The sequence below is a fragment of the Macrobrachium nipponense genome, chromosome 34, assembly GCF_015104395.2.
Source record: "Macrobrachium nipponense isolate FS-2020 chromosome 34, ASM1510439v2, whole genome shotgun sequence".
Classification (NCBI taxonomy): Eukaryota; Metazoa; Arthropoda; class Malacostraca; order Decapoda; family Palaemonidae; genus Macrobrachium; species Macrobrachium nipponense.
The window spans coordinates 6,242,450-6,270,100 of NC_061095.1; the positions used below are offsets into that span (position 1 = coordinate 6,242,450).

Sequence of the window (27,651 nt, forward strand, 5' to 3'; positions counted from 1 at the left end):
TGTTATCCATCTGCAAGTTTTAAGCCGGTTGTGTTTTGGGGAAGATTGTAACGTGGGGACTGTAATATGAACTTGTAATTATGATTATGGTGATGATAGTGGTGAAAATTTATCATAATTTTGTTATGAAAACTTGACGGTTAATTGTTATAGTTGTAGTGATGGCGTTATTACAAATATTACTATGGAAACAATCATACAACAATGATGACCTTTGTTATCGTAATAATATTGTTTGAATGTTAATGAGTTTTCGGTATTTTAGGCAATGGTTTATTCAAAGTGGAACTACAAGGTGATCAAAAAGTCCCTGTGCACCTAATTTTATTTTTGTAAATAGAGTCCTGTGTCGCTGTTTGTATTATTTTCTGTTGTATTATTTTGCTGTTTGATCTTTAATAGAAACATTATTAATATTAATAAATTAAATTTTATTTTATTTCAGATCTTAATTAAGCGTTATGCTGCCACTCAAGTATCGTATCATAAAACATTAGGCGCACAGAGACTTTTTGATCACCCCGTAGAAGGGAAATGAAAGCAGCCGCCTTTGGTGACCTTCTGGTGGTGACCCGCATTGATTATCCACTCTTTCAGTGGCCTTGAATAGTGTCACGGTGGAGGCAGGCAAAGCCGGCGCGCGCGACACCCTCGCATGAATGTGACGCGCTCGGCTCTGATTGATTATTATCATCATCATCTTTGGTTGGCCGGGTATTGAGAATCGTATACATTTTTACCGCTTAGTTTTGTTCATAACAAACAATTTTGTACTCTACTGGGAAGTTGAGGTCAAGTTTTCTGTGGTATAGGTGATTTCGAATTGCATTTTATATACCTTTCCTATTCTGATTTATTACTTGACAATTATTTTGATTATAAATATATATATATATATATCTATATATATATATATATATATATATATATATATCTATAATATATATATATAAAAAATCACATGCCTTTACATATGTCCATACATAGTACATATATACTTTTGTAGAAGTGGTGTATGTATGTGTGTGTATATATATTATATATATATATATATATATATATTATATATTATATATACATCACTTCTACAAAAGTATATATGTACATATGTAAATGCATGTGATTCAAAAATTATTTTGGGTTGATATAGATTCCCCCTCTAACAAATATATATGTATGTATGCGATTCAAATCTATTCCTTTTGGGTTGATATGGATTCACCCACACAAAAGGCTCCTGAGCAGCACGTGGAAATCCCCCCCCCCCCCCCCCCACCCTACCCTACCCTACCCTCCTTCGCCCACTGTCATTTACTTCTGTCTTGCACGCAACCTCGCTTCCTGAGCACTTGATGTGTGTGATATCGAAGGAACAGTTTTCATAGATGAATCGGTGGCGGCTAAAAACAGACACTTCTCTGTTTGTAGTGCTGTTATTCTTTTTATTTTATTATGTCGATTCAGTTTTTTTACGTATAAGCAGAATGCATTGTAGGCCTGGATTGTTTGAGCAACCTTTTGAGAAATCTGTGCAGCCATTAATTGCTACAGTTAATTGCTACAGTTGTTAGGAAGGTTCTGTGTCATCCTGACGCAAGCAATGAAAGGTTCCAGAGCGTAGTTGCAAGGGAAGCAGTGAAAGATCTCATCCTACAAACTTTTATTTTTTAAGAATTGAATCGGAGACCTTCCGGTGTGTCAGTCAACAAAGCCTTTTCACTCTTCAAGTGCTGACGCAAACGTGGCCGTTGGGACACTTACTTCCCTCTTCTTTTGCTTATCCTAACATATTTACGGTTTATATGACAGCTTGCTTGCTTATTAGCGTTTTTGAAGTTTAAGGCTGTCAAGCCAAGCGCTGGGGTACTTTCGGCCATTCAGCTCAGCTTGTTGACTTTGCTCGCTCACCATCATTGTTGGACTGGATAACCTTACACGCCGTCCCATAAGTCTACGTAATTGTTAAAGCAAACACCTGTCTTCTCAATCTGGTATCTCCTTTCACCTGGCGATTGAGCTTTCTCCATTTTAGGAATCCTTTGATAATAGCTGAATGCAACCCATGGATGGTTTGTTAGAGTGGCCGAACTCTATTTTTGTCACCAACCCCATAGTTTTCCTTTGAATAAGAAAAAAGGAAATGGGTGTTATGCTTGCATTGTTAAATGGTTTTATATTTATACTGGACGAGATGAGGTTGCTTTCATGTGATGATAATAGCATAGCTCGATTAAATGTCATTGACTGAGCTCGATTATTTAAAACAGATGTAGCGCCCTCCTATTTTCATGATTAATTTCTTTATGTTGTTGGCCCTTGAAAGTGCATTATATAAATAAAATTATTAATTTCATTATTATCATTATTAGAAGTAGTATTTTTGAGGTGTCCCTGTTTTAATCATCAAGTTGAAGAAGGTATGGATGATGCTAAGAACCCAGTATAGGATAAAAGGGTCCATATCTGAAACAATAAAGAAACAATCTTGTGATAGCGCCGTTTATTATGTCATTTCCGAGAATCCTAATTATTATTACCTAACTAACACTTATAATTACGTAGTAATCTAACGGAGCAAACCATCGAGTAGACGAGTAACCTTTGGCGGAATAGAAGACCTAAGTCTGAAAAAAAAAAATCCAAGACTAAGTTTTGTTCTCGTAACCTAATCTTAGTACAAAGACTGCACTTCCATAGGTTCGTACTAGAATTTTTTTTTCTTTTTGTTAACCCTCAAAATAAACCCCATGAAAGGGGGACGGGACTCGGAACTGCAGTCGCTGGAAGTGCTAAGGATCACTTGTGAACTTGAAGGCTTTCCCTGAATGCGGAGCACAGCATTTGGAGAAGGGTTACGTACAAAGTACGTAGGAGAGGTGGTGGCCTAGGGCTTATTTATTGTTTACTGCGGGATATCTTCCGTTGAAAAGCATAGCCTACCTTACGCAGCAGTTGGCCACTTACGTTTAGCCTGGGGTTGGCGTCATAGCTGTATTCTGTCCATCTACCCACTGACATTGAATCTCTCTCTCTCTCTCTCTCTCTCTCTCTCTCTCTCTCTCTCTCTCTCTCTCAATACTGCTCCAAAATAAAAAATATATATATGTATATATATATATATATATATATATATATATATATATATATATATATATATATATATATATATATATGTATATATATATATATATATATATATATATATATATATATATATTTATATATATATATATAGTATTCGTAATTTACAGCTGTAAGTGTAATGATTTGCCTATGGAAGTTTTTTGAGTAACTATTGAAAGATAAGTGAAATGAAAGTTTATATTCTAGAATAATAATTGAATAGTCGTGTCGTAAGCTCTTATTGGTTATTACTGAACGTTGGCGGTGCTGAGTTCGAGGAAACTCAATCAGTGGTCTCATATACAATTTTAGTAGCTATTGAGTATCATATGTCATATATACCATTCTTCGTGAACTCTTTCGTATTTAATTGTATATTCACTACTACTGTCGTTGGTACCTCTTAAACGTTTTGCAGTCTCCTATCAATTGTATTTCAATATTGTCTAAAAATAGTCATATACTTGTCTTCCTTGAACTAGTACTAAACTACATCAAGTCTTGCGTAACAGAAGTATTTTTACGAGTTCTTGTCTTCCAAGCTCGATTCTGAAACGAAGAAGGAAGTGATCATTATTATCCTTCTTTGTCCTTGTGTCTGTAAGCTTGCCTCCCTTGTTCGCAAATACACTCCAAGGATCAGAGTTTTTTGCCTCCTAGCGACCGAGATTGAAATGTCAACCGTTGTTACTTTGGTCTGTTTTTATATCTTATTATGTATATATACCCTCGCGGCTTCCTGGATTACACAGCAGTTGGATGCAACTCTTAATTAGTTTTAACATGAAGATGTTGCTTGAATCCCTACGGCCTCCATTAACAGAACTAAATTTTAAAAACTCAACACTTGCTGAATCTAAGAGATCATCGTAATGAAACCTAAGGACGTCTCTCTCTCTCTCTCTCTCTCTCTCTCTCTCTCTCTCTCTCTCTCTCTCTGTCAAACCAGTGGTAACTCCCCAATTGACGATAACCTTCTAGGAAGGGGACTGCATGGTAATTCAAGTTTTCTCTCCTTGGTTTTATCTGACACGCGCAAGGAATAGATTGCGCAAACGTTAGAGATTATAATTGACTCGCCAGACTCGTCTGTGGGAGTTCCTGTTATTATGCAATTTCATTTTAGTTCTTCGAGTTTTTAGAATTCTTAAAGGTCTGTATATGTTCATTTCAGGCACTCATGTTCAGTTGCATGACATGAAAAGTACAGATAGCAAGTCAGTATTTGTGAGTGAATAGCTCATTTGGAACTCGCGGGAAGATTTTGAATTAATTTGAATCCGATTTTAAGGGAAGCAAGTTGACAGCGATTTGATGCCGATTATTTAACGTTGTTAGTTGACCTTTTCACCTGAGTAATTTGCCATTAACTTCGTATTGTTTGTATTAATCTACCATTAAATTTATCGTTGTTCAACATAAATTTAAGTAGACTTCAGCTATGACTAATTTAACATTAACTTTGGTGCAGTTTAAAGGGGAAAGACTATTTTAGGTCACTGAACGTCAGTTCCAGCATGCCTCCGTAGGGAGTCTGTTGTCTGTAAATTAAGAGCTGAAAGCTTTTCATCACGTGACTTCAAACCAGACAGGGGTTGTTCGTCTCTGTGAGGGGCGCTCTGATTGTGCAATGGCCATGCTCGCTGTTGTTATTTATTAACTCGAAGGCCTTCTTAATCACGAAGTGGTATCAGCCAGATGGGTATCAACTGATTTCGATGTCACTGACAAGGCGAAGTCGGAAAGAACCTAGAGATGAAATGATTGCAACACCCCCCCAACCCCCCAACTCCTCCGCCGGTGGATGAAATCAGTGTCAATGGCGCGAGACCTCCATTCCATTATCTCCGCCTGTGCTGACTTTATAGTTGTTAATGCTATGAGTGTTCTTTTTGGGGGGAATAGGTTGCGTTCAGCAAAATACCGTTGGTGGTGAAATATATCTCTCTTCATTACTGTCAATTTAATACAAAATGCCATGGTTAAGTTTCTTTGGTAACGATGACATACTATATTATTTAATCATTCTTGATATACCTTTTTTTAAACATACAGCTGTTAACAGATGGTAAAAGTGGGTGCTTTTTTAATATTGTCTTTTTTATATAAGAGATGAACTTTTAAAACTCTCCTAACTTTTTTTCTGATAAGATATATACCTTTTTAAGTCGTCGTGGCGTGAATTGTGGTAAACAACGTCTAAATTAGTTAATTGGTGTCATTGTTACGAACATCATTTCTTAAGCATGCTTGACTTTGTTTGTGTTTGATTACCAAGTTGATTACTAAAAACTCAATACTACATTGTGTAAGTATAAGTGTTTTACATTCATCAGTTTTTGTTTCTCTTTAGCCCTATTCTAAGATACTGTCATGTCAGAATCTATGAATTGACACTTTACTTATCATTTTATGGAAATAGCTTTAAAGCTAATCGGTTGGGATCTCCGAGACTGAGGTGGTTTGGGCAGGAGGAGGAGGCCCCGAATGTTATGGAGAAGATCACAGGAGACGTAGCTTTGATTGGATTAAGTGAAGAAGGTGCACAAGCAGAAAACTTTGCTTGTTATCCATGCATTACCGACAATCTAAAATGCATCCCTAAATACCATAACTTCCCATTAACTTGAGTGAAAACAATGATAGGAAAGGAACAGCTGCATGTTCACGTCGACTGGCTTGGTAGCTATTACGTACTGGTCACCTGACGGGGCATCATCAGACGGTTGTTAGATAACAGTTTGGGTGGAGGAACCATCTCATCCTTATTTGACATGGATAGTAGGGTTGCCATATGATGGTTTCTGCTTCTCTTTTTGGTGTGAGTTTTTTAAGCCTTTTTTCCTGTTTCACCAAACATACTTGGAGTTGCACACATATAAATATATATATATATATATATATATATATATATATATATGCGTGTGTGTTTGTGTCTTGTTTGTATGCTAGCGATAATGTATCAGATATAAGAATGTGCTGTAAATTAAGCCTTAGAATGAGATCACGTGAATTATTCTTCACTCGTCTACTGGCACCCACAACAGACGTAAGTCACGCCCAGACGATTCCTTTTCCTAGTGTGAGGCTGCTGCGCCCTGTATGCACAGCTCGAAGGCCTCTGCACTGCCCATCCGGCACAGCATGCGCTCTTCCTCTCCGCTAGATTGCGTAATCCTGTCTCGCTGGGCGGGACAGCAGCGCCTTGTCCCTTGTTGTTTTCGCATGTGAGACGACGTTCTTTTCGTGATGCTGCTAAAACCCGTATAACCAGTAACAGTCGTTATCTAACAGCAGTTGCTCCGGAGAGGAATAGGTATACCGAATTAAGGCAGAGCCCCCCTGTACAGAAAACTTCCACCATACCAGCATGACATTGTATATTCAGCTGGCGCGACCACCACACAATGAATGAAAGTCGTACTGGTGGAAAGGAATATATATATATTATATATATATATATATATATATATATATTATAGATATATAGATATAGATATATATATATATATATAATATATATATATATACTATATATCTATATATATATATATATATATATAATATATTATATTATATGTGTGTGTGCGTGCCTGCGCGCATTTTAGTGTATGATTATTCGTAAATTTATTGGTACATAGTGTTTGTACTTATGTTTATCCTCGTATTTTGGTGTTTAATCGTTATTGTGAAGTTTTTCAATGTAAAATGAACGAAATTCCTCCTTGAACTCGTGCTCGGTTTTCTCTTGGGGCTTTTTTGTCCATTAATTGAGCTATGTTGATGACATACTAAATTTATTATATTATTATATAAGCAGCAAGCTTCTCAACATTACCTCATTCAAACCAGAATAGATTTTTTTTATCATATATTTATGACGTGGATTCTGAATCAACCCTACACCATCCGAGGAGCTTCCCAGCTCTGCACGATGTTTAATTCAGAGAGCTTTGAATGTTGCTCGTTGTCTTGTATTTCGCAGCCTCATTAATTGTACATACTTGCACACCATGCTTAGAATAAAGTCGAGTTGACCTACTTGCCAACCAGCTTTGTTTGTGCTTTTGCTTGTTTCGTAGTCGCAGATTTGGCAGCGAGAGCTCGACTTGGCATCGGTGGCATATTGACCTCGTCGGGATACAGGTATTCCTCAGGAACAAAGTGTAGTAACTGTATAGTCATAAGTAACTTCGGCTCTCGGATGACGATTTACCCTGACACGATTACATCATACTAAGGTGTCCCCTATCCCCCCCCCCCCTCTCTCTCTCTCTCTCTCTTTGCCAGATTGGGGCAATGGTTTTCTTCAATACACAATCTTCAAGCATTAATAAATTAGATTCCACGTATTACTGTATTCCTAAGGGAATCAGTTATCGACAAAAAACCTAATGATAGTATTATTTTTATCGTGACTAACTAAGAATCATTATAAATGAAGAACTTAGTTATAAGTTTATTCATACTTGTGGAGAAAGTAAGCTTGTCAAAATACCATGGCGAGGTTAAATGAGGCCAACCAGCAGAGTAAATATAGAACACTTCAGAATAACAAAAATGAAGCTAACAGCCGCCTCTGTTTCTTGTCTGTTTGGTTGTAAATTAGTTCTCTTTCACATACAGACAGACATACATACGTACTTGTGTGTGTGTGTGTGTAAAAGTAGTCTATGGGATAGTAACTTTCCCCCATAAGAACCGTCGAAATCGACGAACATACATGAAAATGCTCACCTAATCGTCTTAAAAACTACCCACGTTCATAATTGAAATTAAACACAAAGATTAAATTAAACGTAATTGAATAATGATCTTCTTGTCGTATATACACTGTTCTCGTCAATGGAGTAAATTTTATAACGAATAAAGGAAATTTTTTTTTTTTTTCTTTTTACATAAAACTTAGATTTTTATGTTGAAAAGTGTCAGTGACCTCACTACAGTATGTGATGACTCTAAATCAGAAAATAAAATTCCAGTTGGCATCACTTTAGTGGCCAGATTTAGCTAAGGGCCCGCGCTGTTTTTGTAATTCCCTATGCAAGGCCAGTATGTGAGTAAATTCTTTGTTTGTACGTAAGGTCGTAACCCAGTTGTTATCGGCTGTTGACATTAGCGTATGCGGGTGCATATACTCGCTTGCAAGTGTCAGTCAAGCATAGTTCCGTTTTCCTTGGTCATTCCTGTATATTCAGTTATTGTCCTGAAGAGGAGTGAATTTATAGGCAACGTTCTAATACATCCAAATATCTTATGTCACCGAGCTTCCCCCCCCCCCCCTCTCTCTCTCTCTCTCTCTCTCTCTCTCTCTCTCTCTCTCTCTCTCTCTCTCTCTCTTTTTTTTTTTTTTTTTCGGGCCAATAATCGCAGGGACATAATAGAATGAAGGATCACAGTACATTGTACATTCAGTTATAGTTTATGTTATTTTCTCCTAGTCCCATGAATTTTTATTTGATCGGCCTAGTGCCGATTTGGAGCCTCACTGTGTTTTATGGCTTCCATGGGTACAGTCTTCGGAGGGAATGACGAACTTAGCCGCATATCCTGAAAATTCCATTGTCTTGGTTAAGCCATGCAGTAAAGTATGCATTTGGTGGTTATATGTCTGCAGTGGATTCCAGCAAGAGGTGAAAAGTGTTTGGTGAAATCAGTTTAATCTCAAAAAGAATTACTGAGACCCCGAAGGTCAGCATTCCCCTTAATTCATTCTTTTTAAAAGGAATTGATTGTTTGGTTAGTTCTTACTGGCGTCGCAACGTTTTAAAACGGAAAAGGACATACAGGGTATGGTGGTGAATGTAGGACTGAGTGGCTGACCAAGGTGTGGAATGTATGTCTGGACATTGGAAAGGTTTCAAAGGGATGGGTAACAAGAATAACTGTACGTCTTTATAAAGGTAAAAGTAACAGAAGATTGTAAAGGTTAAAGATCACTCATTATTTATTATACCAGGGAAGATTTATGGTAGGATTCTGACTGAGAAAATAAGAGGACAGAAAGATGAATAGGGTAAAAGCAGTGTGGGTTTTGACAAAAGAACGGCTCTGCTAAGCAAGTGTTTTATAGTAAAATATATAATATACGCTATGAGAAGCTTGAGAACAAAGGGTAAAACCGGCGTGCGGCATACACAGGCCTAGAAAAAGCTTTTGATAAGATGATAGAGAAGTAGGGAAGGTGTTGAGGATGATGTGTGTGTGCAAACTGAAAAGAGTTTGCTTTGATGTAAAATGGGTCTAAGACAAAGTCTGTTTGAGTTTCTGTGGTTATTTTATATCTATGTGGATGGCGGATCCTGAAGGTATCTGAGTCAATTTCCAAACGATGGTAGGATGAGAGAAGAGGTGAGAGGCAAGGCAAGGAAGGTTACAAGGTGTGTGCAAAAGATTTGGAGGAGAATTAGAGTGACTGTGGGGAGTCAAGATTAGAATGTTGAAGGTGTGTCGAGCCTTTTCCTCTTCATAGAAGTGTAATGAATGAAATAGTAGAATGCAAATGGAAGCTAAAGAATTGAAGCATTTGAATGAATAATTAGAAGGGTAAAAAATAGAGTTGTTAAGAATCGATAACAAAAAAGTTATTGTTGAAGAATTGCTCAGAGTTTTGAGATTATTGGTGGATGATGGTGCATAATTCTTAAGTGCTTGGAGGAAAAGGAGAAGACTTAAAGAAAACTGCTTAATATCGGAAAAACAAAGTATGTCAACGTGTATGTGTGTGTGTATTTATGTGAACGTAAAATACTTCAAGACACTACTAGAAATTTCAAGGTAAACTTTCTTCATAACTTGAAAGGGCTGAGCAATGCTCGGGGTTCAAATGCTTCATCAGCCTTCGGTGCAGTCGCGCACACCTCTGACATACCATAAGCTCATTTGGTTTGTAAATGTTTATATACAATGATTGCTGCTACATGTCATTAAACTCGCGTGTTCTTCGTCTTTGTAGCCGTCTTCATTTTTAAACATGACATTTGCCGCCACCCCTACTCATCAGAGACTTTTCAAGGTTTTTAGCACAGTACTTTCATTTTATGAAGAATGTTACTATTATCCTGGTCCCTTGGCGTTGTCCGAAGATCATATGCAAAGCTCGTGCCACGATGTCTTGCCTGTTTTCTTTGGGATCTTGCGTAATATATATTTCACCATCACCATCGTCATGTGCATCCGTCGCTATATTCTGATGCCATCAACATAGACATTTAATCTATGTGCCACGTTCATTGTTACGTAAACATATAGTTTTTTGTGCATTTGTTTGATGTATACCTACAAATATGGTGTGTTGTAATAAAGAATATGATTGAGGATGCGAATTTCTTATTTGCTATCATATATGTATAATATATCATATGTATATGATCTGCTGAAAACCGAATGTGTGTTTGTGTGTGTGTGGGTACTTGAATGGGATACGGGAAAAGAGCACATGCGGGTTCTAAAATATTAGCTATTAAAATAGTTTTTTATAATTGATAATACAAAATCATTTATTTATACAATAAAAATTACTTACATTTGATTTCATCAAATGTGAATAATCATGATCATTACTTTAGATATGCTTATTTTGAAATGGAAAGAACAAAATTGCTAGAAATCGGTATAGCTACAAGTTGAGGTCACTAACAAGAAACTTTGTCGCTGGCTTGCGTTTTTCTTTGATTGATCAGCTTTGAGATGGACAGAGTTTTGGCTCGTAAGTCATACAGGAAAACATAGATCGCGTCTTTGGATGATGGGGAAGTTAACTGAGCAAGTGACTTCATATCTAGGGGTTAGAAACATGTGGATTTAATTAACGTTAAATCGCCAGGAGATCCCTGTGAGAGAGGAAGAAGTCGCTTGACAGGCGTTCATCGTTTTGACTGCCCGAAATTTAGAACGAGGCTTCGGAAAATGCCATAGCCCCAGGGTGAAGTTGGCAGGTTATTTTGACACTCTGAGCATTGATCGCACAAGGACCGGACTTCCCCGGTTCCATTATCTCCTTGACTGCAGCTCTGCAGGGGAACGAGCGCTTTCTTTTCGAGAGGAAAACTTGGTGCCTTAAGGGTGTTTTACCGTAACACCGTTTTGCCTATCGTTTATTCCGTTTTCCTATCGTTTATTCCAATAAACTGAATCCCCCTTTGTTTTTCCCGCACCAAATAGGGTTACGGCATTTGTGGTGTTTGTAAACACGCTCTGCGGGTGTTTTCTCAAGGTCAACGCGGAAGCCTTATTCTGTCGTCTGGCTGTAACCTTCTTAACTGGAACTCTTCTCTTTTTGCGCTCGGTACGAACGCTACGGTTTCCGTATTTCAGTTTATCGTCCCTTGAGGTCACGAGGCCATGTTTTTATGAAGTTCTGAACTGTACGCACGATAAGGATGGTAACATTAGACTCAATAGAGCGGTTTGCTAAAGCAAGCGTTGCTTTAATGTGCTTTGTCATTTTCTTGTGTTCATTTCCCTTGCATTTCAGTGACTGCTTTGATTCTTATTCAAAGCTTAACGCTTGTGCGGGTTGGTGTTCATAGATTGATTGAATATCCCAGTAAAATGACTTACCCAAATATTCCAATCGGTAAAATAATACGGCAAAATTATTTCCCCCTTTGTCAAACATTAGGCGTCAATCAATTTTAACATAATGATAAACTACAGAACATGGGATGTGTTATTCGATAGGATACCACGGCATTCAAAAACAAAAACACCTATATTGAATAAGTGAAACAACACAATTATCACTTGCCCAAATGGAATGCACTGACAGGTAATCCGACCTTTTTAATCTCTAAACCATGAGATCACTTACCTGTTGTGAAGATCCTTTTGTTCTCTTGTGTTCCTTTTCCTCTTGTATTCCTGTATCTTCTTATATATTCACTTGGGGATCTGGGTGGTATGTTCTTAGAGACAACGGTGCTACAGATGTGCTTCACAAAATCTGAACTTGTTTACAATTCGGGCACAGAAATGTGGCTTTTAATTTTAAGGTTGTCAATTTTTTTATAAACTTTCCGAAAACACGTCAGTATTGCATAAGTATCCCAATGTAAGTGTACTTTGATATTAATTCTAAATAGTAACAATGTTAAATGCACGGGTGTAGTAAATATATTTTTATGTCTGTTCACCCCAACGCCGACACGCTTTTTAGTGAAGATTGAAGGAGATATCAATATATTTAAAGCTGGAAAACATCAATCTTAATGTGAATGCCTTTGATGAGCAGAGCTAGAGCATCAGTGTGATTGCAGGAAGTTCACTAGATTATGCTGCCGAAAGTAGTAGTGAACGGATGATGATGATGGCAAAGTCCGAACACAGGAGAGAGAGAGATATAGAGATGACCCTTGCAAGAAGGGAGAAGAGCAGCAACTCTGCAGGAGCGCGGTCGGGCTGATGTTGAGTCGCTGGGGTGCGAGCCGCCAATGTGTTAACCTTAACGTTCGTTCGGCGGGGAACGACATCATAGCCAGCCAGCCATGTGCCCCGACCACTACGCAATACTTGCTCACGCACGGACGAACATACTAGCTCACCAACAGCAGTTACCAACTCACGCACAAACTCCTCCCTTGCCCTTGCATTTTTTTTTTTTTTTTTTTTTTTTTATACTCCCGCACTTGCTTTTCCTAGTGTTATGGTAAGTATCGTCGGCGAGAGATCGCTGATGATTCACAACGGTCGGCGTTCATGAATATTTGGCTTTCGTTTGTGATGCGTTTTTTTCTTTAGCTATATTCTGAAGGTCCTCAAAACTCCACTGAGTTTGATTAGGTGGTTTATTGAAAACATCTTCACTTCATAGATGGCTCAGGAATGTAAAAAAAAATTCGTTCATTATAGGTTAAACACATATATAATACACACACACACACACACACACACACACACACATATATATATTTAATATATCTATATATATATAATATATATATATATATGTGTGTGTGTGTGTGTGTGTGTGTGTGTGTTTGTGTGTAGTGTGTGTATTTTCTTGAATCGTCTAACCGATTGTCATTCATAACCAAACTAGGAGAGTTACGGTATATGCACAGAATCTCATGATATAAATAACTGACTGTTGATATTTGAAGGCTTGTACTGTGCTTGGATGTAGTGTATTTTAAACACGTTGGTTTATTTGAGTCCTAAAATAGGAGCCATACAGCGCCCTTTAGGCTAAACGTAACACGGCCGCGCGGTGCTCGCTAGATTTTTCTGGGAAGAGCAGAAAGTATTTTTGACGTCATCGTTACGTCAGGGAAAGTTTCCAGTTTGTGGATTTTGTTTATCGGCTCCTCAGACCGATGGAAAGTTATCGCAGAAAGTTTCACAGATATCGTTGATGTGTTATCATCACGAAGGGACGTTTCGTAGTAATGTTTATCTGTTATATAATTACTACTCGTTTTTAATCGAATAATACAGCTGAAGTGGTTACAGAACGCACCACAGGGGTGGGAGAATTTCGATGATTTTTGGGAATCGCCGCAAAGCTTTAACAGTTAATAATAATAATAGTACGTAGTACGTAGTAGTTTTAAGTATGAAGTGACTCTCGGTCAACTCTACAGAAATGCTATATTGTTTTAGATGATTGTAAGTTGTATTTGGTTTTGAAAGTGATGTTTCGGACCAAGTTTTTTGGGTAATATAATAACTCTTGAAGAGAAATGCGTACATCGGTTAAATTCTGTTGTCTAACATTTTCAATATTACATTTCCAACATAACCAAACTGGAAGCGAAGTCAGTAAACTTATTGACTAGAGCGAGAGTGGGGCTGCATTGCCGGGCCACCGTTAAAAGCAGCAACCGCCCTATCAGCTGAGAGGTAGTTTTCGTCACTCGTGGTGTGGGAATTCACCTTGAGCGCACGTTTGTGAGTGCGTTAGTACATTGCTGTCTTCTCGGAACTCCGATGGCTAGCATCTTTGCAGGGAGGTACCGTCATACTGCCGCTATAACTGGTTTTCAGAGGATTTTTAGCTGGCGGATTTCCACATGAAATATGTTTTTGTTAATAAGATTTGGTATTAGTGCATTCAAATGTGCGGATGTGTGTGTAGTGTTTTTATTTTTATTTGATGGGAGTATAGAGTTTAATTCACGCACTGTCATCTGTGTTTGTGTGTGTCTATACACTTGTACTTAAAGGTACGACCTGTGAAGTTGTGACGTAAGATGATAAAGTAATCAATCGGGCTTGCATAATTAATGTTGTTTCAGAATAGTATTGTTGAGGACAAGAGGGACAAGAAAATCCATTTAATTGTAAAATTTACAGGAAGTCTCTCTGTTATTTCCTGTGTTAATGATCTAACTATCGTATAATTTCTAATTAAGATATATATGGTTCGGAAATCAGGCTACTGTGAAGTTTAAGTGATCTCATGAGTTGAGCTCCTTTCTGGTCCCCAAATAATCTTCTGAGAACAGCAACACGTAGTCGCTTTAAAGAAACCAGAAAGACGGAAGGTTCGACGACAGGCAAACGAGATACAGTGGTGACGTCAAAAGACCATTTAATTTTAATTAGAAATGATTGAATCTGAAATACATGGACCGTGGGTCAAGAAGATTATAATGTCTTCTATTTTTCAGTCTCCACCTTCAACAGTATCGAGGATGAAACACGCAAGCAAAAACTTCCATGTATTTCTTTCGCCATTTAATCTGAGACATTCCTGTGCCTTCATGATTCCAGACATTTTTTTTAATCACCTCTGCTAGTCCATCAGATGCCTTGACTCCTCCATTTGTTGTTGTGACTCCAAATTTGAAGCATGTTTCTTCTACTCGTGTTATGAACGATTTTGTCAGCGCTTGTTTTAACTGGTAAGAAACTTTTCAATTCGCTCAGCTTATGCTGACCCACGCACTAAATAGCGAGTCACCTCTTTCTGTGCAATAGTAGTTCAATCATAATATGTGTATCCGGTATTTCTAACCTTTCTAATCATTAGGTCACACTCGCATATAGCAGAAACTTCCAGAAATCTTATTTTAGTTTCATTGAAGCAAATTGATGGAATGATTTATTAAACTGGCGTGACTGTCATACACACGATAGAGATAATCGAATAGTTTCAGTTCCAGGAATCTCAACCAAAAGTTATCTTGTTTTCGGCCTTATCGCTTGGGTGGCCGAAATGTTCGCGTTGGGAAATATTGCAAATGGAAGGTAGCTCATTTGGTAAATGTTATTAAGATGTTTTATCATTTGTTTCCATTTGAATGTTGGAGAAATTATGAATCTGTTTTAATGTACAAGTAATGTAGCACGCATTAACTATATTGTTTAACGTAATCTCCGACAATTTTTTTTTTACATTACATTGCTGCAAACATTTCATGGCCCCATTTGATTTAAATGCAAACATTTCATGGCCCCATTTGATTTAAATGCAAATATTTCATGGCCCCATTTGATTTAAATGCAAATATTTCATGGCCCCATTTGATTTAAATGCAAATATTTCATGGCCCCATTTGATTTAAATGCAAATATTTCATGGCCCCATTTGATTTAAATGCGAGTATCTCATGGCCCCGTTTTATTCAAATGCGAATATTTCATGGCCCCATTTTATTTAAATGCAAATATCTCATGGCCCCATTTGATTTAAATGTCGTGAAAGGGAGAATCTCAAAAAAATCATCAGATAGCGCTAGGAAATAGACTCTCTCTCTCTCTCTCTCTCTCTCTCTCTCTCTCTCTCTCTCTCTCTCTCTCTCTCTCTCTCGACGGCGGCAGCCGACAGCCAAGTTTTCGATGCCCAGTTGCGTATTGTAGTTCAAGGATAGAAAAAAAATCAAATCGTAGATTAAGAGTTGGTGAAAAAGAGGCCCAGAGAGTCGAGAAAATAGGGAGAAAGACCTAGCGATACTACGCCGCTATTGGTTGCGACCTTCGTGGGTTGTTGTTCTCTTTAGAGACCTTGGTTGTTCTCTTCATCCGAAAGTCCGTGTTTTCGTAAGAATTCTTTTGCGGAACATCTTGAGGCTGCTTCAGTGACTGAAATATAAATGAGGATTTACGGAGGTTAGGAAGAATTAAGAAAGGTAAAAGGACTGGCGTATCTTTGAAATCTAGGTAACAAACGAGATAACAAGCATATCTTTGGAAATTAGGTAACAACCTTGTTGAGTTGGGACCGTTCGGCGACACTCAGGCATTCTATTCTTTGTAAATATCAGTAGTGAATTATTTCAGTTACAGCTGTAATGGGAATGTACTGTAAAAATATCAGCTATAATTATCGGATTTTTCACAAATAAGTTTAAGAGTAAAAAGTGGTGCATTCCATATTGCAAGCTTCATCAGCCGTAAGCATTCATGGAAGTCCTCTCGTGGTCCAGTCCATTAGGTGGGCATTTTTATTTGGCAACTATAGTTAGTTCATTTCTTTATTAGCTTTATCTTCTATATCACTGGTGTCTTTAATATCTTAATTTATTCTTGAGTATCTCAAGCTTACACATCTTGTAGCGCTGGTTTCTATGTGCTCAGAATTCCTTTATTTGTTATTTTGGTTGCATTTTGGCCCTTTTAATCTGTTACGTATTCATCAGGTAATCTGTTATGTATTCGTCAGCCTTCCTAAGTTTATCAAATGTTCCATGTTCTCATTTAGTACTGTTATGACATACCTCAGAATACGTAATTTGGGTAGTTCTGACTAAATAAACTTATGAACTGTAATAAAACTTTATTTATCTCCAATTTATTCTGATACATACTGTGTAGTCAAACAGCCGAATATCATTGGACCAATATAATCTTCATAAAGTTTTCGTCATATAAATTTTTTTTGCATGAGACTTTCGGATTTGAGGCCCGTTAAGGATGCTGAATGACAATAGCTTGATTTCTTTTACTTCATGAAAAAAATTTGTTGAATTGGTTGAAGGAACTCTCCTGGAATCTATGACTAAAAGGTTTCGATCTCATAACTAATTTGTTAAGGTGGTTGATGAAGCTCACCAGGAACCTATGACAATACTATTTGAGCCTCGTAATTATCGTTCCCAATTCTCTTCCTCAAATATTTTAACAGAATTTATAACTGAAAATTTTTGTCAGTTTTGTAAAAGGGAATGGGTTACACAAAATGTTTATTGTTAATTTAATGCAAAGTAAATATGTTGGAAGACATTACTTATTTAATGGTATACAATATGTCTTGGTTACTTTGCATTTTTAGGATGCTTGTACCTCAAAATAATAATATATATATATATATTATATATATATATCTATATATATATATATATATATATATATATATATATATATATATATTATGGCCAGAGAACGAAGATGTAAATAACTTTTTTTGGCAGGCTAAATCAATTAGTACCATCAATTAAATTTACTATGGAAATGGAAGATGGTTACCTACCCCTTTTGGATGTCCTCATACTGGAAATAGTAGTGGGTTTAAATATAGTGTTTACAGAAAACCTACTAATATTTCTTCCTATGTACATTTCTATTCTGGACAAAACAATAAGGTAGAAATATCAGTGTTTGCATCTATGTTTCTAAGAGCACTACGGGTATGTAGCCCAGAATATATAGATGAGGAGATAGATAAGATTCGGAATACAGGCAAGAAATTGAAATATCTAGATAGTGTACTAAACCAAACCAATGCATTAGAACGCGGCAAAAAAGACTCCATGTATCAAAATCAAAATGAACCTTACAACAACAAAAATTTGCTTGTACTACCTTATAATAATATGAAAGATATCCCACATCACCTGAAGAATTTTAGTGTTAATGTAGTTTTTAAAAACAATAAAACAATGAAACAGGTACTTATTAAGAACTCCCCCGACAACGTTAAAGGATGTGTATATAAAATTCCGTGTAAGTCTTGTGACAACTTTTATATTGGTCAATTGGGGAAAGCACTAGAAAAAAAATAGAACAACATAAACAATGTGTGAGATATGCACAGGGAAATAGTGGTATTTTTGTACATGTTAGTGAGAACAATCATGCTATAAACTGGGAAGGGCAAAAAAGCTTGTGTTCTAATAATGCAATGGAAAGGAATATCATGAATCTAGTTTTATAAAAGAAAGTTACAATAATAATATGAACATCAGTCAAGGAATGTATAAACTTGATCCTTTAATATCAAAAGAAATTTGTAAACTTTAAAAAAAATTTTAAGGTAGGCATTAGAAATATACGGAACTAGGATTATTATATTTATAAACACAGTAAGGGGGCGGTAGTGGTAATGAGATGTCCAACCCGCCTCCCTGACACCTGTGAGGTGTGGACTGGTTATCTGTTGGGTACCCTAATCGGTAGTATCCCTTGGGAATTTATTGTACGTTTAGCCAAATGATTTTTGAAGCCACCTCTACATTGACACCTGCCTGTGGGTGGATCTGCAGTCTCAAACGGTTGTGTGTATGTTCGTCACATACTGTCTCTGTAGTATATATACTTCTGAATTCTAATACTATGTATCAGTCCTTTGTCAATGGCTTAAAAATAAAGCCGAAACCGGTCAGGACCTACACCCTGTCTATTATTTTTCACCTGTATATATATATATTATATATATATATATATATATATATATATATATATATATATATATAGATCTATATATATATCTATATAGATATATATATATATATATATAATATAACGCTCTCAAGATAATTTATTGTGTTGTTTGTTTCTTTGCATGCCATCTTCTGTATCGTTTTTAAAAGCAACACATAGCAGCCCTTCTCTCTCAGCATGGACTTGCAGCAGGATTCTAGATAAAATAAATTACCAAGGCATACGGAGAAATTTGCCTGTATGGGAGGCTGAGAATGAGAGATCAAGAAATGATGCCCATATCATATCTATATTAGATATATAATATAATTATTATATATATATAATATAATAGTTATATAGTTATATTGAGGGCTACTTTCAAAATGCATATTTCCCCTCTTCGATAGTATAAAATATTGTGTAAAAGATTTTGTGCAACATTTTTTCAGAATCCTAGATAGCTTAGAGATAGGATGTTTTAAATGTGTGTTCAGATTCACATAACATAATATAAAAGAATATAATAATGTAGAATGTAGAAAGAGAGAGAATATCTTTGTCCGTTCAAAGCTAGAGTTGTTTTTCCTAATCTGTCAACACCTTTGATAAGTGAGCTCGAATCTTCAATTTGTTTTGCGAATCTGTCATCATGTGTGACAAGGGGCTTCTGCTTCGGTCGATCGAGTCGAGTAAGTGTCTTTTTTTTTTTTTTTTAGACTGGTCTCATACGTGTATGTGTCTTTGTCAAAGCCACGTGCAGATTACACATTTTGTATGTAAAGTTGCGTAAGATTTCGAAGCTTCTGGAAGCATTTTGCCGAAAAGGTTTTGTGACATATCCCCTGTCCAGCTTCCGTAAGGAAGAGAATTTCATTCAGGCCTAGATTCTCAAACCATACACATCTCTCTCTCTCTCTCTCTCTCTCTCTCTCTCTCTCTCTCTCTCTCTCTCTCTCTCTCTCTCCATCACATAGCACTTTTGATTTTTAAAGTAACGTAACGATTGTGTACTCATTGAATGGTCACTCGTAACTTGAGAATTTCATATTTGATATTTCTTAGAGTTTATTTAGTGTTATTTAGTGATTTTTTGTGGAATCTAAACAAACATTGTTTCGTAACGGCGCCTGGTTTTGCAGCAAGAAAGAAATAAATTGGTATACCAAAAAGATAAAGTGTGTTATATTTTTATTAGTTGCAACTAATAACTGATAGGAACAGTGGTTAGATAACAGCTAATAACTGATGGTTACAATATTTTGAGTGAAAAGATTTACACTTTTACACATTGCAAATTTTTGTGTTTTGTGTTTGTTTCAGTTTTGTGCATTTGGTGCATTTGTTCATTTTCTGTTGAAGTGTGCCTTTTTATTTTATATTCTGTGTAATTAATACTTTTTGCAAATTTTGATATTGTCCACAATTTTCTGTATTTTCATTTGCATTCACAATTTAATTGACTTAGTTATTTTCATTGCTTAATCATTGCACATTTAATTAAATTTAACACTTGTGAATGAATTTGCATTTACTTAGAATTCTTTTCAAGTTTTATTATTGTATAGCACTTGTGAATTAATTTCAAATTTTCAATTATTGCCTAACACTTGAATTTTGATTGAATTAATTTTCTTGAATTTTGTGATAAATTATTTTGATTTAATTTTACTTAATTGATTCAAGAATTAATTAAACTTTACTTTGTTTTCAAGTAACAGTAATTTTCCCTGATATTGTGATTTCACTTATAAATTTTGAGTTTAATAATAAATTTTGTATTTAAAATTTTATAAGCGTTTTCTTTATCTTACACCAGTATATTTGCATTTGATTATATTGATGTTAGGTAGAAACATAGAGTGGTGATTAATCTGTTTTCTTTCAATTTACTTGAAGTGACTTAAAACCAGGGAAGTACTTAGACTTCTGAAATCAGGGAAATACTTATAGACTTTAAAGTTGTTGATGGAGTGATGCCCTTTGATTAATTTAATTACTTACAAGATTACCTCACACCTGTTTTGATGAACTTAGTACTGATTTTCTGCAATACTGGTAAGTTGTTAAGGGATCACTGTTGCCTAGAGTATTCAGTCGTTTATACCTGTGATGAGGGTTCAGGTGTCTGGCTTTTGTGAGGTATCAGTTAATGAATGGTAAGTGTAGTAACCAGATACTTGGCACTTTGTCACAATATGTATGTATAATATATATATATATATATATATATATATATATATATATATAGTATATATATATATATATGTATATGTAATTTTGCCCATTTGTCAAAAATGCTAGTATCATGCTGTGGTATCATCAATACTGGATGTATTGCATGATCAGTTTTCACCAGATGACACTCAGACCCATTTTATAAATTTTTAATTCCAATTTAAGTAGAAGATCCATCCAAATCCCATTTTTATTTTATTTTTTCTGAATTCTTCTTAAACTTGATATTGAAAGTAACAAAATGTTAATGTCAGTTGAACCTTTCATGATCTACTAATTTTAGATACATATTTTCATTTATTGCAGGATTAAGTCAAGTTGGTTTATCTGATACATGGCTAGAGCCATCGTCATCACAGTCAAATGGAAGTGGGAGACTGCATCCAAAAGAAGATCTTTCATACTACCATCATGATGACAATGACTTGGAAGACATGGAAGATGAGATGGAACATCATATTGTCCAACCAGCAACATGTAAGTATGCTTGCCATAGTATAGTATCACAGAATCATGCTATACCTTTTTATCTTCATCATTCTTGTGTTTGTGTCATTTTCCCTTTAAGGAGGCTTCCTAGAATCTGGTGAGTTTTTCAGTTTCTTCTATCTTATGCACTTTTTGACAAAATTCTGATCTGGGCCCTCCAACTAGTTGGCATTCAGCCACTTCTCACACAGTTTCTCTTCCCTTTTCCATCACATGCACATGCTGAAATAGTATCACCCTTTAAAATTTCACTGTATTTTTGATCCACTGAACCTATATCTTATTTCCTTATTTGTAGTGTTATTAGTCACCCTTTCAAAATTTCCTTTATTGTCTATAAAAGAACCCATTTCACACTGTGTAGAGAAGTGCAAGTCTTGTGTGTCATTAATTTGTGCCTTTTTTTTTTTTTTTTACCTTTCGACTTAAGCCGTCCAATCCATCCAGTTTGTAACCACGGTAATGGAATTGCTCTACCTTCTCCATAGTCTGTCCCTCCTCTTTAACTGATTGGTTCTCTTACCTCTTCAACGATAGCTCTTCTTACATAGGAACTGGTTTAAAATTTGTGATTACAGGTATTTCTATAGTAGTTATACATTGGGCTCAGTAGTTTAATTATGAATCAAGTTCAATATTGTAGCCAGTCTGTTCATAAATTTTAAGGTCTGAATGTCCACAATGCAATTTATATATGTATACAAATGGGTGTTGACTTGTGACAAAAATATGTCCGCATTTCAATACATAAGTCTTATTTCAGTGTCTTAGGATGGATAGGAAACTCTAAGGGAGTTAACAGCCAATGTAAAGCATGAGTCTAATACTGTACTGTACTGCTTCAGGTTGTTATGATTCCTAAGGCAGATGAGAAAAAATAGGCCTTTATGTTGGGTTAGAAGACAGATTGATTGGTAGATTTTTAACTGAATAGTATATACATATTGGTATTTGTTAGCAGCATTATGTAAGTAGTGTTTCATGAGTACTGTAGTATGTATTGGAATTTATGAATACCAAACCTTTAAAATGAACTTCGAAGGATCATCAAGAATCTAAATTTGTAACCACCAGTCAACCATTATTTCTTATCCTTTTGTGGATAAAGGGAAGATTGAAGTAGACTGCATGGGAAAACGAGTGTTTTTTAAGAATGACACCAGACCAATTATGTGATCTGTAAAGATAGTTCCAGTAGGCTAAAAATGAATGAAAATTAGAATTGGACAGAACAATCTGTTTCACATTGAATTTAGCATAGCAGATTAGTCTATATCATTTTGGAGCATATTTCTTGTAGGTTTATTAGAATTCCTTTTAAGAATTTAGTAATTGTATAAGTACATTGGTTAAGTATACTAGCTGGAGTGTAAACTTTCCAACCAAATGAGATACAGTACGTATTGTAAAACTAAAGAACTGTTTCAGTAAAGTACCACTTGCATAACTTTAGCCTGAATTATTCAGATACAAAAGGCGTCTTTGTAGAGGGAATATAATTCTTGTACTTTATTGTTTGTGTAACAGGTAGTACATACTATAATAAATTAAGTAACATGAAGAGCACAGTAGCACCGAATGCAATGGGAATTTCAGACCTTGTGGTTAACAGAGATGAATATTAGGTAGTAATGAAACTGTCTTAGATAATTACTGTACATAAATTTGACATGAACATAAATATATGAACAGTAAGTATTCATGATGTTCAATGTAATGTTGCATAAATAAAAAGAAAAAAAAGATGATTTTCTTCAGTTAAGACCTTTTCTAAAGTCTGTATGTATGTATGTTTGCATGTGCATATATGGTGTATTTATATAGAACAAATAAGGTTATTTGTGACTTTCATAATAACTTATACATGCATGATATGTAAATAAAAAACCCAAATAATGCTCACAAAATATATTTTAGCTAAGCCTAGACAATATAGTACGAAACAATTATGCAAGAATTAAAAAAAGATCATAAGCATCACTGAAATATATGATGCTATATTTGGTTATTCTTTACTTATTGTGCTACAATATGTAACTTTATATTAAAATATACCAAGAGTAGTTTAATTGCAACAGTTTAATATATACAATTTGACAAATACCTGAAGTTGCCCAAAGATAATTATTTTTTTAAATTCTTGTAAACTATATGTACACTTATATAAACTTAGCATTTATACATATGTTCTGCATTAATAATGAAAATAGTAAAGCATCCTTAGAAGTCAAAGTGAAATATTCCAGTTAAATAAAATATAGAAAATCATTTTTAGAATGTAATTGATAAGGTTATGCACCAACATTATGAATAAGATTGCCTTAACCTTTCAACTTCTTCCACTGAACATGCATATTTAGCATATTTAACCTTACCTTTTTTGAGTTTATAACCCCTCAGCGTAGTAATCAGACAAATAAACACAATGTATTTTTATTTGTAAAAAAAATATTAAATAATGGGTACTTGTAAAAAAATATTAAATAATGGGTACTAACCAAACAAACATATGAGCTTGCTTTGTACAATCAGTTGATGAAAAAGAGCTGATGGGGGACGAGGGTAAGATATCTTTGGCCTAGGCTTAAAAAATAAATGGTGGCTCAGCTCTGTAACACTGCACACTTTCTCACCATAACTTATTTAATGACAAGAAAGAGCACTAGCAGTTTTTCTGCAAAATCTTCCACTCTCTGTACATTTGAGTCCATTTCTTCTGTTTCAAGGGTTTATCAAATGAATTTTAAAACGTGTGTGAGCCCTTCCGATGGAAATCCTAAAATCTTACTGTATGGTATGACATATGTTTCAAGTCAAGATATCCTGTCTCAAGATGTTACAGTTGTTCTCACATACTGCTCTTTGTTATTTTGGAAAAATCTGTATTTTAAGAATTATATCAAAATGCCAAAGGTTGAAAATACTTCAAGATAGCGCACAAGTTATTTTTAGAACAAACTTTTATTTGAAAATACAAAAGTGTTTTACAAAGATGTACATTTTTGAACTGAATTTGCAAAAATTCTGTTTGAAATCTTTACAAACTGGCTAGGTGTGCTTGTGTAGGTATTCACAATTGATGATGATATTCAAAACTGATCTACCCATAAAATTTTTTTGTAATATTTTTAACTACAGGAAAATTCCAGAAACTCATTTTTGAATAAGAATAAAGCATCAAAAAGGGGTTATAAAGTTTTATATGTACATGTATCAAGTTTTATATGTATCTGTCAATAGTTTACAATAGACTGAAGAAATAGGACAGTTTGTATATGCTCCTTATTTTGTAGCTTTAGTATTATTATAATATACTATTTATTCTTTATGCTTCAGCTTTCAACAAAAGGCATGCTACCTTAGACTTGATGAGCATGTGCGAGGATGTAGATCTTGGAGGTGGACCTGCAACAAAAGATGGTCCCCATGCAGAAGACAGACTACTGAAGAGAGTTCAGATTAAAGTTGAGCACGGAACAGCTTTAGTTGACTCAGAACCTCAACCTGACAACCATCTACCTCAGCAGCAAGAACCTCACACTGCCACTCATTACATATCTGCTGGAGAAGAAGTTGTTATACACCAAAATAGTCATGAAATACAGCATACTCACCGTGGTGATGAGACCATTGAAGCTACAGTTACAATGGCGCATGATCCTCTCAGCACTAACAGTGACTTGGAGGCCCCAAGTATAACCTCTGCACCCATACTAGAAGATGGCAGCCAACAACAGCCTACTACTTCACATACTACCATTGTAAGAGAATCTGTGGGTATTTTTATTCAAATTTTGTTTACACTGGATATATTTCTGACCTGATACATATATTAATTTTGCCAGAATGAAATTTATGAAACTGATTCTGCTGCAGATATGATGCATTTAAAAAATAATGTTTAAAATTTAACACTTTTTCAAATATAAATTCAATAAGTATTTTGTCAATGTGCTTTTGTGAAGCTTGATGGCGAAAGATTGTACCAGGCTGTAATTTTTAGGAGGAAGTTCATCCTCTGGAAGCTGTTTGTATGGATATTTAATATTACCATGTACTGGTAGAAAGATTTCAGGTATAATGTTTTTTTTTTCAGTTTTCAATAATTAAAAATGGCCACAGTACATTATTTTTTGAGAACCTGTTTTTAGATAAGATGGTATAAATCACCACCTTAAGGGAAAGTTAACTTGACTCATACTACATACATTTTTGATGATTGTTTCACCAATGTTTCACCAAGAGTTTGCCAGCTGCCTGCAGTATTGTAGAAAACCAATTTTATTATAAAAATAAGGGTGTCAAGTTTGGATCCAGGTCAATTTTTAGCAATCCTGAATAGGTTGTAAGTTTTGTATTTTATATACATATCCATATGTAATTTTGTTCTAAACTAATTTGTAATAATTTTATGCTTGGTGACTTACCATTTAAGTAAATAGTACTTGATATGACCAGAATTAGTATAAGATATGTATGTACTTGTTTGTCTGAAAATGGCATTGCCTGTAAAATTATTAATGTTTAAGAGTAGTCATTTATGGTATAAAAGCTTGCTTTGGCCATGAATGACAAGTTCAGTATGATGATGGGCCCCACAGTTTTGGATGTTTAGAAATAAGAATTTGAAATATAATAAGGTGAAATTGCATATGAAAGTAAGATTATGCGTCAGTCTAGTACAATCTGTATACTACCAGAATCATTGTATGGTAATGAAATTATATATAAAGGTTTTATGAGAATAAAGCTTAAAAGCAATATTAAAAGACAGATGGCAGGATGGATTTAGAAAAGATGCTCTTAAGGAAACTTACTAAAATTCCAAATGAATTATTGTACCATCATTTGTAGAATAGTGTGTGATTGGGTCACCTGGGTTTCTGTGGGTACCAGATCAGTTGGAAGATCCAAACTTACTTGGATAAAAAATAAGAGATGGGGAATAGAGATCTGTAAAATGGAGAGCAGAGAGAAGATTGGAATGTTTGAATTTCACAAAGGTCCATTGCATTGCATGGCCTGGGATCTGATAGTTCTATAATTCAGTAATTAAAATTCTACATGTAACATTCATCTGACAAGGCAAAGTCCTTTGTAAAGTAGATGAATAATATAAAAAGTTTTGGGTGTTTTGCCATGATTTGGGCCATGAAAGGAGAAAGTGGATGTTTTTACATTAAATTTTCCCTTCAAAGGTTTAGATGTGAAATGTCCTGTGCTCTTTCTGCCTGAACTCCTATCAGGTGTAGGCTCTTATCTATACCTTTTCTCCATGTCTTTTTGGGTCCCCCCTGCAGTTCATTCTACAGCTTTTCTGACCAACTCATCCATGCTCATCACATGTCAAGACCATCTGAATCTTTGAAACCTCTTTTATGCAGCCTCTAGATACCAAATCTCTGCTAACCTTTTATCTATACTGTAACATGATCTCCCCACCTTAACCATGCCATGAATTTTAATATTTGGTGCTCACACCTATTCAATATAGGAATGTATTCTTGTTTGTATGGAGTAGAATTGCTGGAAGATGGCCAGATATATAAAAATAATAGGACTGTATCACCAAAATATTTGGCTGCAGTATAATCAGATGTTGGCAGATTAGCACTGTGAACAGTACCATGTTGGTGGCATATCCACAAACTACAGTAATGGCAGCAGATTAAAAATATGTGAAACAATGGGAGTTGCTGATCCACAGAATTCCAAATTGAAGAGGTTCAACCTTTTATATTTTTTACAGCATTACGTACAACAATTCTATTAGCCTTAACCTTACAAAACATAGAAGTCTGTCATTTAATTGCATTCCTCATGCAAAGAAAAGATTTCTCTATATACAGTAATAATGGTAATGAGTGTCAGAGGTTTCAGCCATTCAGGTATAAAATAGGAAATAATTATTTGGTGGTTTGATGAAGACCTTAATGTTTAATGATCGATGTGAGATTACATTGACGTATATTGCAAAAAAGCTAAACAGTCAATAGGGTAAATTTTTTTATTACAAAGGTTAATGGTTTCCTTTATCTATAAAGTTTATTCGTATGTTTTGTATTTATGCATTTTTATGAACTAAGAAAGTGAAAAAGACTCTTATTAGAATGGTGCAGTTTGTAAGGAACTGCTGTATACAGCAGCAAGGTTGTTTCTATTTTAACCCTTAAACGCCGAATGGACGTATTAAACGTCGAGTCAAAATGTCTCCCGTATGCC

At 35.3% G+C, this 27,651-nt stretch overlaps 2 protein-coding genes across 4 annotated transcripts in view; one reads left to right on the forward strand and one right to left on the reverse strand.

Annotated features, from left to right (window-relative positions):
• The window catches only part of LOC135207871 (uncharacterized), a 68,258-nt gene extending 55,657 nt beyond the window's left edge, over positions 1 to 12,601 (reverse strand). The window contains exon 1 of the mRNA XM_064239762.1: positions 11,936 to 12,601. The gene's annotated coding sequence lies outside the window, so the exon portion shown is untranslated. The remainder of the gene's footprint in view (positions 1 to 11,935) is intronic.
• Positions 1 to 27,651, forward strand: part of LOC135207870 (uncharacterized) — a 162,528-nt gene that overhangs the window by 99,226 nt on the left and 35,651 nt on the right. For all 3 annotated transcript variants that reach the window (XM_064239759.1, XM_064239760.1, XM_064239757.1), the window contains exons 6-7: positions 21,247 to 21,417; positions 24,766 to 25,190. In XM_064239759.1, coding sequence (XP_064095829.1) covers positions 21,247 to 21,417; positions 24,766 to 25,190 — 596 coding nt within the window. The remainder of the gene's footprint in view (positions 1 to 21,246; positions 21,418 to 24,765; positions 25,191 to 27,651) is intronic.